The sequence below is a fragment of the Vigna umbellata genome, chromosome 8, assembly GCF_029865625.1.
Source record: "Vigna umbellata cultivar VRB3 chromosome 8, Vumbellata_1.0, whole genome shotgun sequence".
In the NCBI taxonomy this organism is placed as follows: Eukaryota; Viridiplantae; Streptophyta; class Magnoliopsida; order Fabales; family Fabaceae; genus Vigna; species Vigna umbellata.
Window position 1 is genome coordinate 47,700,087 of NC_142172.1, and position 21,080 is coordinate 47,721,166.

The 21,080-nt window shown below is 32.5% G+C and overlaps 4 protein-coding genes and 1 non-coding gene across 6 annotated transcripts; 1 reads left to right on the top strand and 4 right to left on the bottom strand.

Moving 5' to 3' along the window:
• Positions 1 to 970: 970 nt before the first annotated feature.
• Positions 971 to 2,324, top strand: CIP8 (COP1-interacting protein 8). Its single transcript, XM_047323723.2, has one exon. The coding sequence runs from the start codon at positions 1,034 to 1,036 to the stop codon at positions 2,060 to 2,062; it is 1,029 nt and encodes a 342-aa protein (XP_047179679.1). The 5' UTR covers positions 971 to 1,033; the 3' UTR covers positions 2,063 to 2,324.
• A 3,624-nt stretch (positions 2,325 to 5,948) lies between these two features.
• On the bottom strand, positions 5,949 to 7,432 carry LOC124846469 (GEM-like protein 4). Its single transcript, XM_047323734.2, has 3 exons — positions 6,854 to 7,432; positions 6,363 to 6,640; positions 5,949 to 6,275 (listed from the first exon to the last, which is right to left on the bottom strand). Exons 1-3 carry the CDS (start codon positions 7,038 to 7,040, stop codon positions 6,102 to 6,104), a joined length of 639 nt encoding a protein of 212 aa, XP_047179690.1. The 5' UTR covers positions 7,041 to 7,432; the 3' UTR covers positions 5,949 to 6,101.
• A 3,589-nt stretch (positions 7,433 to 11,021) lies between these two features.
• Positions 11,022 to 12,108, bottom strand: LOC124846470 (GEM-like protein 4). The gene is made up of 2 exons (XM_047323735.2): positions 11,860 to 12,108; positions 11,022 to 11,763 (listed from the first exon to the last, which is right to left on the bottom strand). The coding sequence occupies exons 1-2, from the start codon at positions 11,990 to 11,992 to the stop codon at positions 11,315 to 11,317; spliced, it is 582 nt and encodes a 193-aa protein (XP_047179691.2). The 5' UTR covers positions 11,993 to 12,108; the 3' UTR covers positions 11,022 to 11,314.
• A 2,910-nt stretch (positions 12,109 to 15,018) lies between these two features.
• On the bottom strand, positions 15,019 to 17,221 carry LOC124846486 (GEM-like protein 4). 2 transcript variants are annotated; one of them, XM_047323757.2, is made up of 4 exons: positions 16,933 to 17,221; positions 16,225 to 16,823; positions 15,835 to 16,109; positions 15,019 to 15,599 (listed from the first exon to the last, which is right to left on the bottom strand). In XM_047323757.2, the coding sequence occupies exons 2-4, from the start codon at positions 16,364 to 16,366 to the stop codon at positions 15,426 to 15,428; spliced, it is 591 nt and encodes a 196-aa protein (XP_047179713.1). In that variant the 5' UTR covers positions 16,367 to 16,823; positions 16,933 to 17,221; the 3' UTR covers positions 15,019 to 15,425. The 2 variants fall into 2 exon arrangements, with proteins under 2 accessions (XP_047179713.1, XP_087952034.1); XM_088095908.1 differs by having other exon boundaries at positions 16,225 to 17,221.
• Positions 17,222 to 19,911: 2,690 nt separating this feature from the next.
• On the bottom strand, positions 19,912 to 20,062 carry LOC124846489 (U4 spliceosomal RNA). The gene has a single exon (XR_007029540.2). It is a non-coding gene; the product is annotated as a U4 spliceosomal RNA (small nuclear RNA).
• Between the last annotated feature and the right edge of the window lie 1,018 nt (positions 20,063 to 21,080).

Consider the following 21,080-nt stretch of genomic DNA (forward strand, 5'->3'; position numbering starts at 1 on the left):
TTTTTTTGTCGTTTATTTGAGTGAATTTGGAGGTAAATGAGAATGAATTTGAAAATAATTTTTTTAATTTGTCATGTCAATACAATTCTATATTAATTCTGACAAATTTTATTTCCAAATTCACTCTCATTTACCTCCAAATTCATTCAAATAAACGACAAAAAAAATTATCTTCAAATCTCTCAAATCCCCTCAAATCTATTCTCTCAAATCCACTCAAAAGAAAAAAATACTCATTAAAAAGGTAGATATTAACTTGTTTATGAGTTAGTTTAATAAACAAGTGGTTTTGAATTTTTTTTAATAATAAAAAACTTATGGTCAGTTTAAAATATATTTTATTAATTAAAGTAGGTTAAAATAGTTATAACTTGATTTTTTAAGATGTGTAGGTTAGAACTTACTGTTCCTTGGCCAGATTATTAGAAGGATTAACTTGATTCCACTTGAATGATTTTGTTAGATATTTTACTAGTTTATTTATTTATTATTCTTTCTATTTCTGATTCTTTGACTTCCTAGGCTAAAAAAAATTCCCTAAGGTAAGGTTCTTAACAAGTAAAATGTAGTTTTTAGGGTTTCCCTGATGAAGACATTTATAATTGCATGGTAAGAAGTTATGAAATGAGTTGAGAAAAGTTCAATTTTCCACAACTTGAAGACATTTCATTACTATTTTTCTAATTCTTTATTGGCCAAAATGAGACGTTAGATGAGACCCACTAATTAACACAAAAACTAAAATAACAAAAAATGAGAAAGATCCTTTACCAAATTCAACGATAATAAAAGACTATAACTAGACAACTATTGTTTTATTATTATTATTATTATTATTATTATTATTATTATTATTATTATTATTATTATCATTTTATTATTATTATTATTATTATTATTATTATTATTATTATTTGTTATTTAATATTATTATCATTATTATGATTACTATTACATTATTATCCATTTATTATACCTTCCAAACAAACCCTGTCATTTCTTTTATCTCCGCTCCTTCCATCTCCGCCGTACCATGTCGGAAGCACCACCGTCTCAGACACCGCCTCAAGCCGCTGACGCACCTCCGCCGCCATACTGGTGCTATCACTGCGAGAAGCGCGTTTCCGTTGAAACGCCCGCCAATCTCCCCGACGTCGTCTGCGGAGAGTGCAAAAACGGCTTCGTGGAAACCATCCCCACGCCGTCGCGCTCGCGCACGCCCTCCGCCTCCTCCGATGACCCTTACTTTGGCTCGCAGTTCCTCCAGGTGCTTCGCCTCATCGCGCAATCTGCACGTGATGATGACGCGTCGCCGCCGCCGCCGCCGAGCCGTTCTCCGGAGACCGATTTCCTCAGGATCGAGCTGGGCGGCTGGGACAACGAAGAGGAGAACGAAATCGAGAACGATGACGATAACGGCGACGAGGAGTTCGAGGAGCATGAGGAGGCGGAGGATCGCTCCGGCAACGAGGATCCGCACGGAGATGACGAGGATCTGAGAAGGAGAAGGCGCGAGCTGCTTCGTCTTCGGATTAGGGATTTGGCGACGCGCACGAGGAGCATGCGGAACCGGATCTTGGATTGGGCAGAAATTCTGATGGGCCTGGAGGACAATTCCATTGAGTTCCGCCTCAGGGTGCCGGAATCCGACCGCTACGTCGGGAATCCGGAGGATTACGTCGACGCGGCGGAGTACGAGGCGTTGCTGCAGACGCTGGCGGAGACCGACGGCGGAGGCAGGAGAGGAGCGCCGCCGGCGTCGAAGTCGGCGGTGGAAGCCTTGCCGACGGTGAAGATTGCGTCGGAGAGTGAAACTGTGGTGTGCGCTGTATGTAAGGATTTGCTGGGTGTTGGAGAGGCCGCTAAGAGGTTACCGTGCGGGCATCAGTATCATGGAGATTGCATTGTTCCTTGGTTGAGCTCTAGAAATTCTTGCCCTGTTTGCAGGTTTGAGCTTCCAACGGATGATAGGGAATATGAGGAAGAGAGAGTGGTTAATGCTGCTTCTTCGAATTCGAACGGAGCTTCGAGTTCCGGTGGAGGTGGAAGGACCATTGTTTGATTCCGCTTGGTATGTTCCGTTTTGCTCCGCTCTCTTCTGTCCTGCCATTTCTGTAATATATTTCGTGCTTTCTGAATTTCTTCTTTTTTGTTAGTGGATTTTCATCAAAGCTTGCACCATGTTATTATTTATTTGAAGCTTTTATTATGTAGTTGGCTTCTTAGCTATCGGATGCTAAGATACTTGTATATAGCACATTTGAATCAATGTGATCAGATCACACTACCTCAATCGAATTTGTACTTTCTCCCTGTTATGCATATTCCTTTTTGGTTGCTCGACTCAATCATGTCATATGTTCTGTTTGTTGAATAAGTATACATAACCCCGTGCATTTGTTTCTGGTTTTGGTTTCCCTGAGATTATTGATATTCTTTATTTCCTCGAAGAAGAGATGTTGTTTAGGACTTGGGAGAGGGAAAGAAAGGAAGAGTGCAGAACAGAGCTTAAGGTAGCATCCATAAGTTTTTTTTTGGTCACTGTTCAGTTCAGCAATGGAAGAAGCATTTGAGTACCAGTCTAATGTCCATTGTGTGAGTAACGTAAAGAGGCTACGAATATCACTTATTCGTTAAGGGAGGCATCCGAAAAGATTGAACTCTAAAGATTTACTCATGTGAATCAAGCTGGTAGCTTGAAGATGAAACTAACACTTCCTTTCATTTCTCGAGCAATTTGATTAGCATGGGTTTTGTGAGTATCCGATTTCATTATTGTCCCTGCTCTGTTAAACTAGAATGAGAATCTTAATTTGAAACTTGTCTGTCGCACAAATACTCTAGTGGCCAGGAAAGAGGAACAACAGAAAGGCGCTGCCATTTTTCAAACAAAGAATGAGAGAAACTGGAACATGACTGCATTAATGGGCAGGAAAACATACGATATGAAACAGGAGATTAATTTTATAAACTAGTTGTACCACTTTGGTGGAGAATTTCGTGGTTCAGGATATTTTTCTATCTTTATAGGATGGAGCGATGTCTAAAGACGCTGCTCCTAGTATCTTTAGTTTTTCTCTTTTTTTTTTACCTAAAAAGGGAACAGGCATGACTCTGATAAGCTCTCTAGATACACCAGATATTGTCTCTGCATTTTGGAAAAGGAGAGGTTTGAAACTGTTTCTACCATACTTTCTGTTCCTTTGCGACTCATCAACAGTGTTTGATTTGATTAAGGACTTCATCTTCGATTCTCCTATATAGTTACTTTGTCATCTTCTGTGACATGTATAGGCATTGTTCATCTCTATTCAGTAAGTCAATTGTCTAAACACGTTTCATTGATGAATGTTCCGTGAGTGCAAGCTGATGAACCTTATTTATATTTTCACAGTAGTCATAAGTTTTAGGTTGAGTTGAGAAATCATTGACTGCTTGGTCCTTTTGCTCCATTTCTTCTACATTTTATTCTCTATGTGAGATGCTTGTTTTCTTTTCTGTCTTGGGAAAATTTTCGAATGAAATAAATGACCGTGTTTGATTAAATAGGTTCAGATAAAATGATCATTAGCTTTGGCAAGATAGTCATTGTGAATCTTTATAAGACTCTGATGGGAGATGTTAAGGCTGTGAGAAGTCCTACTTCAACACCATTTTCATATCCTTCAACTTCTGGAAACGAGATTATTAAATTTATGATAGTAGTCCTTGATTATGTTTATTTTATTTGGCGGACTTGTGCTGATGACTCGTCTGATTTTGAAGGATTAAATTGAGTTACCCCATAGGTGATATATAGTTATGGACAATGTTCTGTGGCTCAACGTTCAAAAATGTCCAAAAATGTCCACATAGAGAGTATGCTATAGAGAATTAGATTTAGCTTACGTGACAAAAATTGATGACGGTCGATTTTTGTTTTCATTGAAAAACTAAAGATGCCACACTTTGCTAAACAAAATACAAAGATGGTCAACCAAATTTTGTTTTTCTCTCTTGTTGCTGAATATATGTTTAATCATCTTTTTCAAACTAAGATTACCTTAAATCGCTTGATTTTCGATTGTGTCATAGTTAAACGATAGTTATAAAAACTGAAAACCTTAATATAATTAGAATAAAAATATACAGGGAATGTTTACAGCATCATCGTCTTTACTGTTTAGTTTGTGATTCAGCTTTATGTTTTTGTCAAGATAGCGTTCCCATCCTGAATATTCTGAGGTCCTCTTTGCAACATGATAATTGTTGCTGTTATTACCTTATCACAATCATGGACTGTCATGGCTCATAGTTGCTACCATCACTCTTTTGTCTTGTCCCCTCCACTCATTTCTGCTACCACTTTTATTTATTCTAACAAAAATCAGTTTGGAATTACACCTATAAATTATAAATCATTTCTGCTACCACTTTTATTGTATATTTTTAAACTTAAAACTTCATACTGCTTCAAAAATTTAAAATTAAAAAGTCCATTAAAATTACATTGATCTCAATGTTATGTATTAGAAGACTTATTATCTCTTAATGACCTAGTTAGTTAAGGAAGCATATTAAATATTAGGTGGAATAGGAATATGATTGGGTTGAGAAATAAGGGAGGAATCATTTAGAAAAATAACATCTGAGCCAACTATACAAGGGATCAATACTACTCTTTATCAAAAATTTTAAAGCAATTCAACGTAGAATTTAGATTCACACTTAGATTTCCAATAGTTTCATCCATGGTATATATTTAAGTGTGAAGCCCAGAAAAAAATAGAGTTAAAGGAATTATAGAAGATCCATAGTGTGTAATAAAGAAAATTATATCAATCATATTAAACATTATAACAATCATATTATATGAAAATTGTTTAATGCCATTTTTAATTTTGTACGTTAAAGAATTTGAAGAAGAAATGCGAAAGCGACTTTCACAAAGTGTCACGTTGCCAAACAACTTCCATCCTTTCCCAAGCAACAGTGCAGGTTATGACTCAGTTCTGTCATAATTAATTTTCGTAGGAAGTCATAATTAGTTATAAAGTTGATTAATAATAATAATGTGTTAAAAAATTGAGAACTAACAACTTAATAAAGGAATCGAGTTGACTTATGGAACTAAACATATTTAATAAAATGGTTAAATATCTTTTATATCCTTAATTTTTTTTAAATTAAAATTTATTTTTATTTCAAAATTTGATATAATTTGATTTCAATCTTTAAACATGAATAAATATAAATTTTTAATGTAAGGGTTAAACAAACTTTAAAATGAATAGATACAACTTTCTTAATTTAGTTGCGTTAAATTTTTTATATATTAAACAACATTACAAAAATCTTATTAAATAGTAAAAGGAATTAATGTTTAGAAATATGTTTAATCCTTAATAAAACTTAAAACTAAATAATCAATGAGTTGATTTATGAAAATGAAAATATTTTATAAAATTAGTCAATCAAGCGATACACATAAAATTATGTAAAATGAAATTTTATAAGTCTTATCAATTGAACTCAAGAAAATACATACTAACTATATATTCAGGATAAGATTGATCTCTTGAGATAAATTAGAAATATAATAATACAAATATTAACAAATAAATGAAAATAGGAATAAATATGTAATCTAGAATAAATTCACCAAATAATATAACAAAACCTAATAGAATTAAATAAAATCAAATAATAATCAATTAAGAAAATAAACATAAACACAATACAGAGATATGAACCTTAATTTTAACTTATAAGCTGACAAGGGTACTAAATTATAAAAATAACGTATCAAAATGCAGAAGAAAAAACTACTGACAGAGTTCTCTGATCAAGAAAATCATAAGTTTTCTACAACCTAATTTTGTTTGATTGATTTAGACTCAAAATTTATTTTTTAAAAGTTAAAAAATTTCAAAGAATAAACTTTTCTGTGTTCAACAAGCAAACCAAAAGAATAAAAACCAGCAGTTTTTATTTTTTTTAAATCATATATATCATTAACAAAATTATGTAAAATCTTTGTACATCTTGAGAAGCTTTGCAACTTCACAGAATAAGTGAAGAAGCAGATGGGACAAACAATTTTACTGATGCAGTATTTTCCTCTAAGATTGAGAAACAGCCTGCTGAAGAGATTTGAGAGCTTTCTGATAATGAAAGAAACCCAAGAACCAGAAATCGAAATCATCTACTGTAACTATTTCTATGTACTTCTGCGAAGGCTTTTCCACATTCTGACTTTTGTTCACAGACTTTATCTTTGTAATGGGAATGGAGACCTGAAATGACAGAGTAAAACATCAGCAAAAAGTATGAAGAAAGATTGAAGAGATAGCTAGCAAAGAAAAATTGATTAAGAAATTCACCTTATAACGAACTCTGATATTTTCTCCATCTGGGGTTGTGACCCTGATGGATCTGTCACTGCAAAATGCAACTTTATCAGTGGATATGAAGAGAAGACCAGCCATAGGACCAGATGTGGTTGATAAGTAGCATTGTGATGCTTTCAACAGCTTCTCTCCTTCTGCAACACTAAACAGTTGCATGAACACTTTTTCTACTCCACCAACCTGAAGAATTCTTGCTCCCATACTCAATTTCCCTTTCACTGTATCTGTTATCTTTGGTCCAAGCTTCACAGCTGTTACAATTACAACAGGTTTAACCAATCAATAAGAGCTTTGTTTTGTTGTGACAGAAATGTTTGCTGTGTCTTAAGGTTCTGTGCCAAACATTATGACAGAAATGTTTGCTGTGTCTTAAAGTTCTGTGCCAAACATGAAACAGTGCTTGTTCTATGTTTTGCAGTTGAGAAAAAGTGAGAATTGAACATAAGGTTTTAAAGATTACATACCATGTTCTCGGACTCTTTGCAAGAATCCAGATTTGTGATGTGTTCTACTTTGCTTTGATTTAGTGATAGACTTGGTGTATTTTCCACGAGCATCAGGCAAATAGTATCTCTTTGATGATTTCCCACCATGGTATGTGGAGGTGACAGAAATTCCATTAGCAAGCTCATGAATAAGTGTGGCCTTCATTTTTGTTGTTATCTTTTGGAAGTTAAATGCTCTTCTTGAGATAATATTCAAGAACTCTTAACAACTTTGGTTGATGAATCCTTGTATTTTAGAAGGGTATATAAATGGCCAAAAGGAAACAAGTTGACTCCTAACTTTTTGCTGGGTGAGTCAGATATGGATCATCATGAAGACTAAAAGGAAAAAAGTAATTCAAAATTTGAAGATTTGCATGTTCGGTTGCCCCCAGAAAAAAGAAAAAAAAAAAAGAAAGATATGTTTATTTTTATTAAAGATTAAAGGCAACTTTCTGATGTTCAAAGTATCCCTCTGTATTGATTCTGTTGAATGTCAATGTAAGATCTCTGAATATATAAAAACTTGAAACGTGATTGGACTTGAATAATTGGCTTTTAGCTCATTTGGATATTGATCAATCTAGGTTGGTCATTGGTTTGCATTATTTCTATATATTTCAAACTACACCTATGATTTTTCCAAGGTTTATAGACAGAACCTGTTGTTCTTGTTTCATGTTTCATGTATCTACAGAGATAATGTTGTCACGTTTACTATTTCTGGCTGGAAGTTTTGCCATGAAAATGGGGAAAGAGAATAAGAGAAATTTTCCATCTACCCCATAAAAAGAAATTATAAGGTTCGAAATGAAAAGCACAGGGCAATATTTTTCTGATATCTTAGGAAAATAATAATAATAATAATAACTACCAACTGTTTAGCCTTTAGAAAATGCGACCCTTTTGAAAATGGGTGGAGGAAAATAAAATATTTTGGTCTGCTGAGACAGTGCCACGTGCATGATGACAAAACACGTCAATTTCCACTTTAGTTTATTCAAAAATGCAAATGGAAAGGTGTCATTTAAGCTTTCTGAGCTGGAATTTCACCTTTCTGATGGCAGACCTCTATAAGTTTTACTATTATTAGATAAAGTAAAGAGAAGAAAACTTTGCCCTTCCCACATTGTATTTAAATATATTTATTTTTCAGTCGTAAACGTGAGAACCTACATCAATTTAAGGTGCGTATTTTATGTCTGAGATGAAGCTGGTATTGAAAACTAATCTCAGCAAGGTTTTTGAGGAATTCTGGAATGAAGATCACAACTATCAAAATCAGATGGCTTTCTCTAATTTTTCAAGTCATGTCATGTATGCATATGAATAGAGGAGCATCCTTCAAGAGGATGAAAAATCATTTTTGAGCTAGTGTGCTTTATCAAGTGGGTGAAAAGACTATCATAATTTGAGTTAGCTAGATGTCAGTGCCATGTTAAATTCTAAAAGAAAAAGAATGGTACATGACATAGACAAATCATTTAGGTCAGATATATGTATTGATGTATTGTATTTTTAAGTCAATTAAAAACAAATTATATATATATATATATATATATATATATATATATATGATTTGAGTCTAAAAACTTTAAAATAATTTAAATCTTCAAAATATTAAGTTTATGTTTACATGGTGTTTAACTTATCATTGTTATCTAATACCTAAACTTAGACTTATATTTATATTATTTTCAAACATTAAGGAAAAGTAGGAGTGTCTAAGGTTAGAGATGGACATCATGTGCTAGAAACAATAGAAGAAGACATACTTCAATGTTTTGTGGAAAAGGATATTATGGCCAAATCATTCCCACATCACCCCATGTCCCACACGGAAAGCTCAGTCTGCAAGTTCCTTCTGTCATCAGTTAATATTTTGTATATTGAAAAGGAAAAGAACATCATTTCTTGTTACCTAATAAGAGGTATTTATGTTGTGTTGTGGCCCTGAAATTTGAGGAAAAAGATTCAGTTTAGTATACCAGAATGTTGTTTAAATTGTTGTGGTTCTGATTTATGACGATTCATTGTGTGTGTAAAGTTTGTGCATGTTGTCAAGTGGTGTGACTGATAGAAAGAACAGCATAGTTGTGAAGTGGGTACCAACTAATGGTTTACAGGTATAAGAAGTTATCATTGATTTTGTAAAACTCTTATCGTGTGCCCACAAAACTAACTTTTGTACCTAACACACCCTTTTCAGTAACAATTTGTAGAACAATCCACAGCATGCCTTGATTTGATCCACTTGTTACACATGACCTTAGGAGCATGCCTTGATTTGATCCACTTGTTACACATGACCTTAGGAGCATGCCTTGATTTGATCCACTTGTTATTATACACATGGTCTTAGTAGAAATATTTATATTTCAAATTCTATCTCTTGGATTACAATTTTATGCATTATATAGATATTGTAAGTCACGGAAGCATGAAGAAAGGAGTATTTTAACTGTTCTTTATTGTCTTAAATTTTGATTCCTAAATAATGTTACGATACCGTATACTCGTAGGAATACTGAGACCACCTTAAAAATAATTTATAATCAAATTTATTAGTAAGTGTCATTTATTAGACATTTAGTGTGATTACAACTTTATTAATCATAAGTTTATCTCAAAACCTATAAGTATGAGATAAGAAAGTAAGTGATTATATTTATTACAAATTTAAGATTTCACCGTGATACCCTATCAATTAGATTGTTGACTTGATGTCGGAATACCTTTGTTAAATATCTGTATGTGTGAAGGTTAGACAGTTATTCTCAACCATATACCCGAAACAATTAAATTATTTGACAAATTTTTAATTTTTAATTTTAGGATTTTGACTCTCTTAATTAAGGAGAAACAAAAAAGATTGAAAATTTAAATCTTACTAGTAAGTCTAATTTTTTCTACTAATACTCATGAATAAAAGTATTAAGTGTTTTCTACATTTAGAAGGTAATCTTCGTCATAATTTTTATTAGAAAAAGTGCTAAATATAATATGGATTCTTATTTTAAGCTAAAACCATTGGAATATCACACCATAACATGCTTACTAAATAAGCTACCATCCAAAAAGTTAGGTAAAAGGAACAATGGACAAACAAAGTGGGGAAACTTGAAGGCTTTAGTATGGAAGTCCCAAATCATTCTGTTGAAATATAATTACTCAATGCGTGTAATTTAATTATTTAGTTAACTTAATTACTAAAATAAATATTTATTAAGCTAGTAAAAACATTTTAAAAATTTGGTATCTCAACATTTTATAGAAATTATCAATATATATATATATATATATATATATATATATATATATATATATATATATATATATATATATATATATATATATAGTATTTATAATATTAGCAAACTTCAATATACAGAATGGACATATTTTATCTTATAAGCATTGTCGTAAAAACAAATTAACAAAGTCATGGTTTCTGAAAATTTGTCAAAAAAACTATAGTCCACTATTTGAGAATTAAAAGATAAGATATAAGCAACATTAAAGAATTAAATTGAACAAAATCTAGTCCACTATTTGAGAATTTCACTTGTTTAACTTAGAGGTATCTATTTTTTTTTTCAAAAATTATTTCTAATACATCAAGTAATCCAGGGAAATTTACAAATAAAGTGAAAATTTATATAATAATTATAAGAATGAGTAGATTCTTAAAAGAAAAGGTACTTTTGTGTGTAGGTAATATTTGAAATCACAACTTCAAAATAGAAATTGTTGATTCAAGCACAACTTTGCATTCATCCAAGTTCTTTTACAACTTTAGAAGAAATTGTGATTGCATTCAAAAGTTTTAATTTTTGTTAATATCAGTTTTGCTTCCATTTATTATTTATGATTTTTGTTACAGAAGTAATGTTATGAGTGATGATTCTTATTTATTTATTTTTTCCTCCAAGTAATAATTCTCTCAGGCTTGCTCTTTTGCAGGATACAAAACATGTGGGAAATTCTCACGTTAAACGTTAAATAGAAATGAGAAAGTAAAACAATATATTATCTTAAGGTTTTGAATAAAGAGTGATATGAATTTAATTTACTCTAATGTTATCGGTGTTTGTCTAATATAAAGGTGAAAAATCCTTTCTTTAAAATGTAACAAAGAAGTTAAAACTAAATCAATGTCTAATTTAGTCTCAAATTCATACAATTTGGCAGCTAGCAGTTTTGTTCCATTTTTTTCAATGTGTTTTCTCTTTAATTTCTACTCCTATACTGTAATCTTCCTTCACTGGTTTCTAACATACCACATCCATTCACTGTGATTGAAGGTCAAATGTAAGAGGAATATTTACAATGAACTGAAATCTCTTTTATCAGAGATAAAACTCAGTATCTTCGATCATAACTGCCAAACTTTTGTTTGTTTCTTTGAGTTCAGATTCTGGATTTTGCTAGCCAGTATAGTTAAGCCTGAGAAACTGCCTCCTGAAGATATTGGAAAGTCTTGTGATACTTTAAGACACCCATCAACCAGAATTCGAAGTTGTCTTCTGTGACAATCTCAATGTACTTCTGTCTTGGCTTCTGCATGTTTTCAGTTTGGTTCATGGATTTGATCTTCTTCAATGGAATAACAACCTTATAACGGATCCTCAACATGTTACCATTCTGAGTAAAAACTTTCACTGTTCTCTCACTGCAAAAGGCAACCTTGTAGGTGGAGATGAATAGAAAACCTGCTAGAGGACCAGATGTGGTAGACAGATAACACTGAGAAACTTTCAAAAGCTTTTCTCCTTCTTCAATAGTAAAAAATTGCTGAAACACTTTTTCGACTCCTCCAACTCGAAGAATGCGAGCCCCTAAGCTTATCTTTCTCTTCACAGTTTCAGATATATTTGTCCTCAGTCTCACTGCAGTTTCATAGATAAACAGAATTAGATCGGCTCACCATGCTAAAAAATTTGAGATATTCATATGAATACATTTGAAAAAAGAAAAAAACTTACTTTGCTTTGATGTTGAAGTTGAACATTGACATTGAGTTGCAGGACCAGTTAATCTGTTAACTGGCTTTTGAAGCTGACCATGTGTTACTGAAGTTCCAACAACTAGCTGACTCAGAAGTGATGAAGTCTGCATGTTTGATGACTGATAATTAAGGTTTCTGTTGTGTAATTGAAAGAATCAACAGCAGAAGGTGAAGAAAATGGTTGAACTTCTTAAAGGTTGCTATTGGTTTTGATGATTTTCTTGTGTTGCAAAGAGCTATTTAAAGGGATGAAAACTTGAATATTTTTTCCTTTTGGAAGGATGACTCAACCTTAGATCATCAACCACGTTTCTGATTGATATCAACGCACTGACACAGTGGCATGGAAGAAAGTTCTTACAGATAATATTTTGACGTCATGGATTGTTTGGCTACTTTTAGAAAGTAAGAAGATTGTGCATCAGCATTCAAATTAGCTTTTTCAAAACTAAAAAAATCCTTGAAAGGTTGTTTTAAGAGGATACCATCATGTATCTTCAGGAGCAAGGCTGCATGGTGATTGATGGAAGTAAATAAATAAGAGTCACATAAACCATTGGAGCCATGCACTTAAAGCAATTAAACTGTAAAAGGTTGTTTCATGAAATACACCAACTAGTTGCAATACTTTTAGTTACATCAACTTGCATCACTAAGGCCATTTCAGCCTTGCCTTTTGCTGCTGTTCTTACCTCAAATTGAGACCTGGTTTTCATCCCACTTCCAGGTTGAGGTAATGTCTGCTTTGAAGCTCAGAGTTACATTCAAGGAAATGTTTTGAAGGATTCATTGTGGAGATATTATATGTATGTAACATGAATAACACCACTTTTCGAAACATTGAGTTATAAGTCTTTTTTTATACGATGTTTTGTTGGAAATCTAAGTGTGAGTCTAAGTCTTACATTGAATAGAAATGAGAAAGTAGAACATTATATAAAGGGTGAAAGACCTATTAACTTGTTGCCTTAAGGTTTTGGGTAGAGACTGGTGTCAATATGATTGGATTCAGATTTCATTAGTGTTTGTTTCATTATTCTTTCAATATGAAACTTAGATCATTCCGGATTTCCACTGTTGGAACATGTTCTTAAGTCTATCTCATTGCCTATGTGAACCTTTTGCAATTAATGTAAAATATCATAATTTTTTCTGTTTCTAACAGGAGGTTGAATGAGATACTAGATTCATGAAAGAATAATGCTAAAATAATGTTAAGACTTTATGAAAAGTTCCAAGTTGGGTATTGCATAGGGTGCATATAGTGTGCACAAAGTAGGCACTAGCTAGACAAGCTGACATATATGCTGACATGGAGACAACACAAAAATCTCTTTCTTTTTTAAGGGAAGGGATCATTCCATTCCCCAAATGTAGATTATGCTTTATCTTATTTTCAGTGATTGACTTACCTTTGAAGAAATTGATGTCATTAGTCTAAAACCTCGCTCTGATGCCTTTGGGGGTTTGAATCTAAACTTCAAACTGAGGCAGTCGTAAACGAAGCCATCAGTGCTTTTTGTTGAATCAAAATATATCCATGCATAAAGTGAGAATGCTGACAGGGCTATGAGTGAAGGGATGATTAAAAGAAAAAATAGTAAATCTATATGGAATGTGAAATTGTTTAATGTTTAAATCAGAAATGAAAAGCATATGTAACAGCACGTTGGCTTTGAAAGTCTTGTATCAGAAGAGTTTTTGACATTCTCATAGTTTAATAACAAGCATTTGCAGAAATTGTTTAATGTGTAAAGGTGATATGTATGTACTATATATATATATATATATATATATATATATATATATATATATATATATATATATATATATATATATGTGTGTGTGTGTGTTTATATATCCAAGTTTATAATATAGAAGTTTCTTCTTTGTTTTCTGTTTGAGTAATGCTTGTGACACCTTTGACATTATATTTTTATTATTTATTTTACTGTATCTTTAACTAATTTGTTTTTATACCTTTTTGGATCATAAATATTTGTATATATATATGTGTATATATATATATATATATATATATTCAATCAATTTTATTATATTTTGTAATATTACATTATTATTTATTTTAAGAAAAAATAGAATATTTAAAACATCAAAAGTCTCCATTTCTATGAGAACAATATACAATAAAAATGAATGCTGAAAAGGTCAGAAGAAATATTGAATTAAGTATGGGATTCTTTTAGTAATAGAAGAAAGGAGAAAGGAATGCTCCTTATAATACTTTAAGTTTGGATATGAAAAGTCTTTCCAGTTACTAAAAGAAAAGAATAAACATGAGTAACTTGTAGCTACAGTTCTTGTTAATGTTCTTTTGGAACAATTATTTAACACCAATCCAAAAATATGTTTAAAATATTTGAAATTTGACAGGACGAGGAAAGTTATTTTTCATACATACTGTTCCAGTAAAAAGCTAAGTTAATATATGCTTTTTTGTTTATAATTAAAGTGGCACCTATTTGTTACAATTACACAAAAGTTCATAATAAATAATTATATTAAATATATAAGTATCTCTATGATATTAAAGAATGTCCTATGTATTACACTGTAATGGACTTAGACTAGTTTGTCAGACTCAATTAATCATTGTCTAAATATGGTCACCTCTTATCAAAATCTTAAGCTGTAACACTTATGCTTTTTTCTAATTATATATTGTTTAAAATTTACATTTCTCTTCTATGTGGAACCCAAATTCATGAAAGAGTTACAAAGAACAAGTTAAATAATAAATTAAAAAAAAATTCAAAACCTCGTTGCATTAATGTTTTGAACAAATACATTGATAAAGAAGTTCAACTACCTGGATTTTATTGAAGGAATGGAAACTGGAAAATGAATCCCGACCCTTTGGTGTGATGACTCAACCTTAGATCATAAGATAAAGTTGGACAAAGTAAAGAAAAGTCTATAAAAAATGACCTATACTTGCCATTCTTAACCTAAAATATATTGTTTTTTGCTATCTCGGTCACGAAGGTTGACTGAAGATACCAAATTTATTGATTATGTTGTAAATTGATTCATGCACAATCCAAGTGAAGTTCACATGACTGTTGTTCTTCTTGGGAATTTATAGTATTTGAAGTCAGAACGTGCAAAGTTATACTAATAGAATTAATTCGTTGGTTGACAATGTAAGATTTTTTACAATCACTGTACATAATCGTTAAACTCCTGAATAGTTATACATAAATTTGACTAAAAGCTTATAAATCAATGTGTAATTGAGCCTCAAATTTCTCTGTTTTTCCTTCACTATACGAAAAGTTTGTCCCTTCCGCAACAAATGATGTTGAATTCTTGGATTCACAATGAGATTTGTTGGCATCCAAGTCTTCATCTCATGAACCACATCCATTCCTTATTTACAATGAACTGAAATCCCTTTTACCAAACCACGACATTTTCAATGACAGCATTCAAATTCTAGTAGCTTTCATCTTTTGTGTCTGTTTGTCCTCTTAACATGAATCTTCGACTTTGAAAAGTGGATTTTGCTACTCACTCAGCTCACTAAGCTTGTGAAAGGGCCTGCTCAAGATATTTGAAGGTTTTCTGGTATTTTAAGACACCCATAAACCAGAAATCAAAGTTGTCTTCCGTGACAATCTCTATGTACTTCTGGGTTGGCTTCTGAACATTTTTACTTTGATTCACACACTTTATCTTCTTCAGTGGAATGGCAACCTGCACATTTCCAAATATACTTCAGAACTTCAACGAATCTTGGATAAGGAGGAACAGAGAAATTTGAAGATGGCTATGATAAAGTTATTCAAGGAGAAGAAATCAGGAGGTAAAATGAATAAATCTTTTGTAAGTCAAAAAATCAACTTGTGCATTTTTACTTCGAAGAAGTTAGTCAGAGAACTACCAACAGAAGGTTAAATTGCAAAAGATTGCTTTGAAGTTTGTCACTAACCTTATAACGGATCCTCAACATATGGCCTGTTTGAGTGAAAACTTTCATTGATCTCTCACTACAGAATGCAACTTTGTCTGTGGATATGAAAAGAAAACCTGCTAAAGGACCAGAAGTGGTGGACAGATAACACTCTGAAGCTTTCAAAAGCCTTTCTCCTTCTCTCACACTAAAAAACTGCTTATACACGTTTTCCACTCCCCCCACTCGAAGAATGCGAGCCCCTAGGCTTAACTTTCTCATAACAGTTTTTGATATATCTGTCCTCAATCTCACTGCAATATTACATAAACAGAATCAGTTCCATCCACCAAGCTAAACAATCTCAGGTATATATGTAAACAAGTCTTAACAAAGTTAGATGTTTGTCAGTAAAGAAGAAAAATTTACTTTGTTTTGATGTTTTGGTTGAACGTTGGCATTGAGTGGCAGGACCAGGCAAGTATCTGTTAACCGGCTTTTGAATTTGATCATAAGTTGCTGAGATGGCTGGAGTTCCAACAACTAGGTTATGAAGAAGTGAGGTCTGCATGTTTGGTGATCAGTGTTACCAGATTTGGCCTAACAGTCTCCGAGGTGATAGCAGTTTCTGCTGTATCAGAGAAACCAGGGTGAAAGAAGCTCTGGTAGATTTGTAAGGAAGATATTTTCACTTGGGTTGATGGTGCCCTCTTATTCTGAAGAGGTATTTAAGGAGATGAAAACTAGGAGGTGAATCTCACCTTTGGGGGGATGACTCAACCTTTGATCACCAATTGATAGATGTAAAGGCATTGGCATGACAACTTGAAGGGAAAGTTATTCAAGACAATATTTTGATGCATGGATTGTTTGGCTGCTTTTAGGAAAAAGTAGCACAGCAAGTCAACCTTTTCAAAATTAAAAAAGGAACCTTAAAGATTAATTCTAAGAGGCTTAGAGAAAGGTTTGTATACCTTCAAGAGCAAGGTTCCATGGTGATTGATCCAAGTAAGGAAATAAAAGCATTCCTGCTTATAGCATGTTGCCAAATGTTATCACACAAACCAATCTATAACTGCACTGTTTTGGAAACATGTTTGGAAATCAAGCAAGAAAAAGTAAATGATGAATACACACCTCATGTGAGGATGTGTCACCAGAGCTTTATGAGTTGGCATTTGAACTTTCTGATGGCATATTCTCTTGTGAGGAAAAAGTAAAGAGATGATGAAGTTTATCGGTTGAACTACCTGATTTATACCATCTATTGCAGTTAACAGATACGCTTAATTAACATATTCCTTTGTCTAACACAGGTCAAGAGAACTAAATTCATGAAATCTCAATGCTAAAATATTGTTTAAGACTTTTTGTGGGATTTCATGATGGCACTTGCATGGCGTTTAAGATTCACGTACACCCTTCAACAGTAAGCATTAGGCAAGGTGATTGGACATGTGCCAACATGTGATGTGGGAGACAACAGAATCAGCAGAATCTTTGTTTCTTTTTCTCAAGGGAAAAAAAGGGGACCATTCTCTGTATATAGTTATATCCCTTTATCTTGTTTTTGAGTGATTGACTCATCATTGAAGAAATTGATATCATCAGCAACTAATAGCATTGTGCCCATGCTCTCACGTGGTTTGAGACCAAACTAAATCTCAGACAGTCATTTACGAAGCCATCAGCTTTTCTTGTTGGGTCAGGTGCATATATCATAAAGTGAGCTTGCTGACAGGGATGTGATTATGGTTAGGGATAAATAATGTAAAAGAACATAACAAAGGAACGTGGAATTGTTTATGACAGAAATGGAAAGTAATCTGCAGCCGCATGTTGGCTTTGAAAGTCATGTGCTTAGGAACAGTAAGGAAATAGAGAAGAATGTTCGACATACTTCAAAGCTTTGTGGAAAAGCGAATGGCCAAAATCATCTTCTTCAACTGCTTCTATTACACTTGCTAAAGAGGAATTAAAGTTTTGTGCTTTGAAATTTGGAAGGAATGATCAAATTCAATGAATTGATATATACATATATTATCTTTGCATCATTATCTAGTACTTTCCAGTTTCAGTTGCTGGCGTTGTCAAATGGGTACCTACAAATGGTTTACATGTATAAGAAATTGCAGAGAATCGACCATGTTCTAGAGCTTACTTTCTTTTGCTTGAGAAAAATTGACTCCACTGAAAATTGCACAAAAGGATGGAGAATTGTCCTTTTTCTTGAGAGTTCGATTGTAGTATTCTTTAAGTTTAAGGAGTTTTACGTCTTCAATGCATTACGTCTTTAAGTTCAAATTTGACTTATGAACTGGATTAAAACAATACAAACTCTAATGCAACTTTGTAAAGAGGTTCTGAAAATATTTACACTATCAATTTAGAAATGATTGAACAAAAAATGTTCTAAAGTTGATCCTTAACTAGTTAGCATTAAAAGCCAGTCATGCGGCTTGTCTTCTACAATAGAGAAGCACCAAAGATGAACTTTTGTATTCCTAACTTGAGTCAATAATATGCTAGCAACCAATTCTACAATTCAAATGGCACCTTCATTTGCTGTCACAGACTAATTTGATGCATCCAACACAGTGGATAAAACGATGAAGTTGGTTTTATCAAAGACAAAGTCCAATATCTTCAATAGTAACTGTCATTTATCATGTTTTTTAGCAGCTCTGGTATATCAACATGAAGCTTCAACCTCAAACAGTGGTTGTTACCACTCAACCAAGAAGAATGTCTGCTGAAGATATTTCAAAGTTTTTGGATATTTCAGGATACCTATAAACCAAAAGTCAAAATTTTCAGGCCTTGGTTCATACTCTTGATAAAATATATTGGACAGATAACACTTGGAAGCTTTCAATAGCCTCTCTCTCCATCTCACTGAAAAAGTGCTTAAACACTCTCTCCAGTATGCCCTCTTGAAAATTATGAGCCGCTAAGCTTAACATGTTTGCCCCAGTCTCACTGCAATTTCAGTGTTAGATAAACCCTAAACTCTAAACCCTAAACACCCTCATCAAGTAAAGCCAGTTCAACAGATAAACTGAAGGAAGGAGAAAAATACTTACACTCTCAAAAAACCACAGTCCTTGAATGAAAATCAGGCACAGTTTTCATAAATCCTTCACATGGAAAGATGTTTTTGGACTCCTTGTGAAAGACTATGTCCCTTATAGTATTGAAAATTAGATCTTGATAAGAAAATGAAAAGAAATTTTTACTTTGCATTGAAATTGTGGTTGAGTAGTTACATTGAGTGGTAGGATCTGACAAAATATATGTTAACGGACTTTTGAAGCTGATGATTTTGTGTGATGACTCAACCTCGGATCATCAGCAACCTTGATTGGTAAAAAGAGGTCCTGACAGGATAACCTGAACGACAGCTAGTTAAGATAATATTCTGGACTGTTTGGTTGCTTTTTCCTCTTAAAATACAATACCAGTGTCCAGACAAATGTTTTTATATCTTCGGAAGCATGATTCCATAGTGACAGATGGAAGGAAACAAATCTTGTATATTAATATATTGCAAAATTGTCACCCAAACCAAGGGAGAGCCATATTGTTTTGGAAATTAAACCAGAAAATAAATACAAGTTGAATCTTAATGCTTTTTTCTGGATTTAGAGAATAATAACATGTAATATCATGTCATAAAGTGAGCTTGCTGAGAAGTCACGTGGTGACAGTGCTAAAGATGAGTGTTTAATATAATTAATGGTTTGTGGAAAAGAAGATTGGCAAATTCTTCATCACTGTGGTAGTTGTCACAATAAAATCTAATTTTGAATAAACTAACGAACTCAACAAATTAAGCTTCAAATCAACCTTAAAAAATGGACTTAGAAATTCAATTACATATGCTTCAAATGAACCAAAATATAATTCTTCTAGTCAAACTAACTATCTTAAAATTTTAAATAAAAGAACTTAACAAAAGGCCAAACATCTACTTTCAATAATCTTAAACTAAAATTGCAGGACTTTACCCAAAGGGAGTCCTTCCAGAAACATCTGCTTTCAATAATCTTAAACTAAAATTGCAGGACTTTACCCCAAAGGACATCTGCTTTCAATAATCTTAAACTAAAATTGCAGGACTTTACCCCAAAGGGAGTCCTTTCAGAAATTCTCGAAGGCCTAGGCTGAACCCAGGCCTAAGAGGGGGTTTGGAAATAGTTTTCAACCAGCAATAGACGCGCCTCGGTTAGAACCTCACTAGCTGCGTCATTGCCCCAAGCGCAAAGATGCTTTCCTAAGACAAATGCAAACTCGTTTTAATGTAGTTTCTGTCAGTTTCAATTTTTGTCTTAATCCATGTGGGACTTGAGCCATTGCTAACTTCAAGTCTGTAGAATCACTTGAAGATATGTTTGATGATTAAGGATGTTTCTTTCTTATCAAAGGGAATAGCAGAAGCTGATGAAGATGAGAAAAACAACACAATCTCTTCTTTTTTCCTCAATATGATTCACTTATTTTCAAATGATTAATTGCATATTCTGCAATTGTATATTCTGCAACATTAAAACTTTTTTAAAATTTTGTTTTAGATGATTCAACCCATTGAATTCACCCATTATAGATGGGCTGGGCTAAATTTACAATTTATAAGCTCATCTAATAGAATTGTTTTCTTCATCTACTTTGCTTTTTTCTTCCTACACCCCAATACAATATATAAATCCAAAATTATTTCTCATTAAAATTACAATAAAAAGTTAAAAATTACCTCTGCACCTTATTTTTTAATACATTCAGAATATATGTTTTGAAATATATTTAAAAAATACATTCTCCAATGTATATTCCAAAATATATTCTAATATATATATATATATATATATATATATATATATATATATTTAAGAATATACATTCCATCATTTGGATTCAAAAATATATTTCTTGTACTTGTCTCCACATTATGCCCAAATCTCTCTCCTCCTCTGTAGCTTTAGCCACACCAACATAATAAGAGTTCTCAAAGGAATTGTTGCTAGTCTATGCTTTCTATTTTGGTAGATCTATTTTTCAATTAGATGGTTTTCTCTTCTTTTTTTTCTTTCATTAGGTTAAATATATTTTTAGTATATGAAGTGAAATTAAATTTTGTTTTTGTCTAAAATTTTAATATTGTTTAATCTTTAATAAATAAAAACAAAAAAATATAGTCATTGTCATTAACAACGTTAAGGATTACTGATATGACAAATAATGTTGTCATGTATGTTCATGTCAACATATAAACACAAATGTTATAATAC

Excerpts from the sequence above, each read along its gene's own strand:
- LOC124846470 (XM_047323735.2), bottom strand. The coding sequence starts at position 11,992 with ATGCAGACTTCATCACTTCTGAGTCAGCTAGTTGTTGGAACTTCAGTA. Across the intron at positions 11,764-11,859 it reads AACTTCAACATCAAAGCAAA|TGAGACTGAGGACAAATATA; the intron begins GTAAGTTTTTTT and ends ATGAAACTGCAG.
- LOC124846469 (XM_047323734.2), bottom strand. The coding sequence starts at position 7,040 with ATGAAGGCCACACTTATTCATGAGCTTGCTAATGGAATTTCTGTCACC. Across the intron at positions 6,641-6,853 it reads GCAAAGAGTCCGAGAACATG|CTGTGAAGCTTGGACCAAAG; the intron begins GTATGTAATCTT and ends TAATTGTAACAG. Across the intron at positions 6,276-6,362 it reads ATATCAGAGTTCGTTATAAG|GTCTCCATTCCCATTACAAA; the intron begins GTGAATTTCTTA and ends CTGTCATTTCAG.
- LOC124846486 (XM_047323757.2), bottom strand. The coding sequence starts at position 16,366 with ATGCAGACCTCACTTCTTCATAACCTAGTTGTTGGAACTCCAGCCATC. Across the intron at positions 16,110-16,224 it reads AACCAAAACATCAAAACAAA|TGAGATTGAGGACAGATATA; the intron begins GTAAATTTTTCT and ends GTAATATTGCAG. Across the intron at positions 15,600-15,834 it reads TGTTGAGGATCCGTTATAAG|GTTGCCATTCCACTGAAGAA; the intron begins GTTAGTGACAAA and ends GGAAATGTGCAG.
- CIP8 (XM_047323723.2), top strand. The coding sequence starts at position 1,034 with ATGTCGGAAGCACCACCGTCTCAGACACCGCCTCAAGCCGCTGACGCA.